The following is a 5,000-nucleotide window of genomic DNA, read 5'->3' on the forward strand; positions in this document are numbered from 1 at the left end:
GATTATCAAAACGACATTACCTAAGTCTGTGTGGTAGATTAGAGGAGAATTATATTCTATGGTTGTCAATAGCCTAAAATGCAATGGAAGTGGCAGAAATATTGAAATAGCTCGCATAGTTCAAGCCTATCAATATAATTAGGCATATTTTCGTCAAACTGTTAAAAATTTAATCAGCCTAACTTTATATATCCAACTTAAAGTGAACACAGCAATTAAAAAGTTTTTATTTTATCATAAGATAATTTGAGATAATTATCATAGTTGTCTTGTGCTGGTAAATAAAAAAAGGAAACGAAAACTAATAACGTTCATTTCAATTATGTTCGAATTATTCGTTCGATAAGTTTATTTTCCACTCTTTGCCTCTATATTCTTGTCTTCTTTATCAAAGGGTATCAGAAATTAAAGACGAGTTTGATTTATCAAGCAGTACGTTATGAAATGGAGAACGATTTACTGGTTCAAGTGATGATTACCAAATGAAATCCGTCAGATCTTATTTTTTGGCTTAAATTCTCATTAAAATTATCCACAGATGGAAACATAATAAGAGGTTTTTAGTCTCTCAAAAGCTGAAGAAGACTACAAGACAGCCTAAATCTGCTATTGTATTATTTTGAAGTTTTTATAGTATAGACATATTTAAGATTTATTTTAATGTAGTTCTTAAACTTCTTTTTTCAATTCCTTTCCTCATTTCCTTTCCTCACCGAGCTATTTTCCCTATTGGGGCCCTTGGGCTTATAGCATCCTGCTTTTCCAACTAGGGATGTAGTTTGGCAAGAAATTATAATAATAATAATGATTAGTGCTTTGTCAGACACAACAGGGTACATTTCCTAACGCGTTTCAAAACCAATTCATAAAGGCTACTTTAAAATTCTAAAATGTAATATTTTAAAATTCTAAAATGTAATTCAAAATATCATGCAAACTACCCAGATATTACGCACTTTTTACTCCCAAGCTTCTTAATATCTTATTGAATTTCAGCTGTGCTCTTAATCACCCAGCCATCGCTTTACATGATATTAGACACAAAAAAGGAAGAAAAAATATTAGGCATTAATATGGGAAAATTATTAGCAATTTATCGTCAAATAGATTGCTAAACTTTTATCAACATAAATTCCAAAAGACCATTTTGAGAAAAATGTAATATACGTCAACTGCGTGAGTCCATAACATTAAATCTTCCACACACGACTAAGAAGAATATATGTCCAAGCGAGCTAATGTAGATCTTTTGATTATGCTTTCAAAAAATAGACACAATATAAGAACATCGAATATTAAAAAATAAACACAAAATAACAAACTGTGAATAATCCAACTTGATGGAATTGTCACTAACTTAAAAACTCGAAGAATCAGTCCTGCCTGTTTGCCTACACGAAGATCACAGCAGAGAGGGAGACAGAGAGAGGAATTCCCCCCGAAAAAAGCACTGAACCAAAGTTTGTGGAACTTAGCATACTTATTATGCATCCATGCTATCAATCCACTTGTGCCCTCTCTCTGTACCTTTAAGTTTCAATCATTTCTCTTTTGATTTCGTCAAGGGAATATTTATTATGATTAAAGGCACTAAAAAAATCACATTAAAACTTCTAAATGTTCCCGAATTTTGTCAGGCAACATACCAACTCAAGAAAGCATGATGTTTTCCCTAAATTTCCCTCAAAATATAAGTTTTTTAAATAGTTGGATTGAACGAAAGTTAATTAAAAAGTTCCGAGGTCATTCGAAAATAATCACAGATAAGTTATCTTCATCTGTCTCTAAGCTGCTTATCTGTTAACTGAAACTGATAGAGTATTGGGGATGTAAAAGGGGTGGTATGTACTTTATCTACATCAAAAAGAAAAGTAGCAAAATCAAACATTTACTGAATTTTCAGTGGGATAAAGACTCCTTAACATTTTCAGGAGAAAACCCTAAAAGTATTTACTAGCCTAATATCTAAGGGTAATATCGACCATATGATTTCTATATATATAATTCTTTCAGCTATGCATAGCAATTGCAGAGTCATCATGATGTATAGAGAACAGTATGATTATCTCTCTCTCTCTCTCTCTCTCTCTCTCTCTCTCTCTCTCTCTCTCTCTCTCTCTCTCTCTCTCTCTCTCTCTCTCTCTCCATATATACAGTATTATATATATATATATATATATATATATATATATATATATAAATATATATATATATATATATATATATATATATATATATATATATACAGCATATGTATATATATATATATATATATATATATATATATATATATATATACATATATGTGTGTGTGTGCGTGTTTAAAAAATGGATTATTCATTAACACAAATTTTACAACTATATTTGTTAAGAAAGTAATTCAATCTAATAAAATTTGTCAAACTATACCATAAAAGGTGTTTAATGAAGGCTAAACGCTACTGATTATTTTATGATCACAGGTACGTAATATTGCGGCCAATATTTTCTGTCCCCTCCGGGTGAAAGGTCCACACAAATACTGCTACCTTTCTGGTGGGCAGGTTAATGCTGGCGGTACAACCACTCCACGCGTAAAGTAGCAACAGGGGAGTTCAAGCATTTGTCGATATAAAATATCTTATTCTCTATCTCTCTCTCTCTCTCTCTCTCTCTCTCTCTCTCTCTCTCTCTCTCTCTCTCTCTCTCTCTCTCTCTCTCTCCCCAGTTCGCACGATAGGCATTACCAGGTACCGGGCCATGATTTTTTTTTTTTTTTTCTAAACAGGAGTGCATTGAGGTGACCGGGCTTCGGGATCGGTCGGGATAGGTGACCAGGGTTGATACTAGAGTCTAGACAGTGATATAATCGTTAAAATATAGAGTCAAATTGCGAACATACTGGACAGAGAGAGAGAGAGAGAGAGAGAGAGAGAGAGAGAGAGAGAGAATTAACAAATGCTTCTTGGTCCCAATGATTCAGAAACCCTTTATATATATATATATATATATATATATATATATATATATATATATATATATATATATATATATAGATAGATAGATAGATAGATACATAGATACATAGTATGAACGTGTATATATATATATATATATATATATATATATATATATATTCTCAATTTACATTTGTTTTGGGTGATATGAATGCTAAAGTCGGTCAAAAAAAGAAATAAAAATCAGCAATAGGTAAATTCGGTGTAGGTACAACTAATAACAGAGTAGATATGTTTGCAGAATTTGCTGAAAGAAGCAATCTTAAAACCATGAACCCCAAATAGAGAAACGTAAAATAAATAGATTTTATTTTTCGTGAAAAATCTATTTAGTTAAAGATGTAACAGTGTTAAATAAGTTAAGTCAAGCGATCATAGACTGGTAAAAGCTAAAATTTGTTTAGATCTAAGGAAAGAGAAAAAAAATAATATAAGAGGCATATAAGAGAATAATCTTATGAGTTCAATCAAGTACTACAAAATGTTGTCCCAACTACATGACGAAATGGGAGCAAGTAAAGCAGAAACGAAAAATAACTTTTTTAACAAAATTTGTATTGAAATCAGCACGAGACATAGGAGGAAAAGTTCCTAAACAAGATTAAGGGAAGCTATCAGAAAAGACCAAAAACCAAATAATAAAAAAAAAAGATTGGGAATGAGGTAAAATCCAAGAGAGATGAAATAGAATTAGCAGAATTATCCAATACAATAAATAAACTAAAAACCCAAGATATTCGTAAACACAATCAGACCAAAATGGAGGAAACACTCAAGAATGAAAGAAACATCAAATTGTTTAAAAAAAAAAAGACTTGGGACGGGTCGCCAATAGACGTTTGCTTTAAAGGATGAAAATTGAAATACCCACAATAGAGATGGAGTGATAAAAATTGCATATTTTTATACAATGCTATACAATAGTGACATACGAAATAACTTCACCGATAGAAATAATGAAACACCTGACCCAGTACCAAACGTGACAGGGGGAGAAGTAAATAAAGTATTAAAAGGCATGAAAAGAGGCAAAGCAGCAGAGGAAGGTGGCCTCAAAAGGCAATATACTATATAAACTAATAATGATAAGAATAGAGAAGTGGGGAAAATAGGGAAAGGAAGAGTACCCCTGGATACAATCCAATTTATAGCTCAATGGCAGGTACTCGGGATGAGAAAGATTAAGGAAATAGGGAAAAAGAGAAGTACAGGAGAAGAATAAAAGAGAGGGCAGACCCTCTTGCGATATTAGGGAATTGGTATTATTAAAGTATATAATATAAGATGGCCTAACAATTGATTTAATAATAAATGGAGGAGATTTTATTGTAGTAAAACTGGCTGAACTCTACTCCAAATGTCTGCAAGAATTCTTTATACCTACATCTTGAAAAAAACGTATCATTATACTAAATCACAAAAAAAGGACACTAAAAAGTTTACTCTCCGTAATATATAAAATATTTACAAAGATCATCTTAGGGCGAATAGAGAAATCTAGACGTTAATTAACCAAGAGAGCAGGCAACCTTTAGAAGTGGGTATTCAAAAACTGTCCATATCTATGTAATTAACAAGCTAATGGAAAAATTAAGAGTATGGCAAAGCACTATGTATGGTATTTACAGACGATGAGAAATCCTTTGATTCTTTCAAAACATCTGCAGTAATTGTAGCTCTTCAAAATCAAGGAATAGAAAAATCTTATGTTAGAACACTTGATGCTATCACTACAGGAAGTACAACTATCCTAAAAATACATAAAGATAGTGAGAAAATTCCGCTTGAAAAAGGAGTTAAACCGGGAGACCCCATCTATCTTAAATTTTTAAGAATTTAAAAGCGTAAAATGTAAGAATTAATAATAATGTGGAATACCTTAATAACTTAAGATTAGCAGATGACATAGTTGTGTTTTGTGAATTATGGGAGGAATTACAAAAGATGATAGAAGATTTGAATCGAGAAAGCAGAAATGTAAGACTGAAAATTAACCTGAATAAA

At 31.5% G+C, this 5,000-nt stretch overlaps 1 protein-coding gene across 10 annotated transcripts in view; it reads right to left on the reverse strand.

The window, feature by feature from the left end:
• Positions 1-5,000, reverse strand: part of LOC137618191 (retinol-binding protein pinta-like) — a 154,071-nt gene that overhangs the window by 68,858 nt on the left and 80,213 nt on the right. For 8 of the 10 annotated variants that reach the window (XM_068348267.1, XM_068348271.1, XM_068348269.1 and 5 more), the window contains exon 1: positions 1,358-1,509. The exons of 1 other annotated variant lie outside the window; for it this stretch is intronic. In XM_068348267.1, coding sequence (XP_068204368.1) covers positions 1,358-1,491 — 134 coding nt within the window. In that variant the 5' untranslated portion in view covers positions 1,492-1,509. Of the gene's footprint in view, positions 1-1,357; positions 1,523-5,000 lie in introns of those variants that run through there. One more of the 10 variants, XM_068348272.1, reaches the window with a different exon arrangement.

Source organism: Palaemon carinicauda, chromosome 24, assembly GCF_036898095.1.
Source record: "Palaemon carinicauda isolate YSFRI2023 chromosome 24, ASM3689809v2, whole genome shotgun sequence".
NCBI classification, from domain to species: domain Eukaryota; kingdom Metazoa; phylum Arthropoda; class Malacostraca; order Decapoda; family Palaemonidae; genus Palaemon; species Palaemon carinicauda.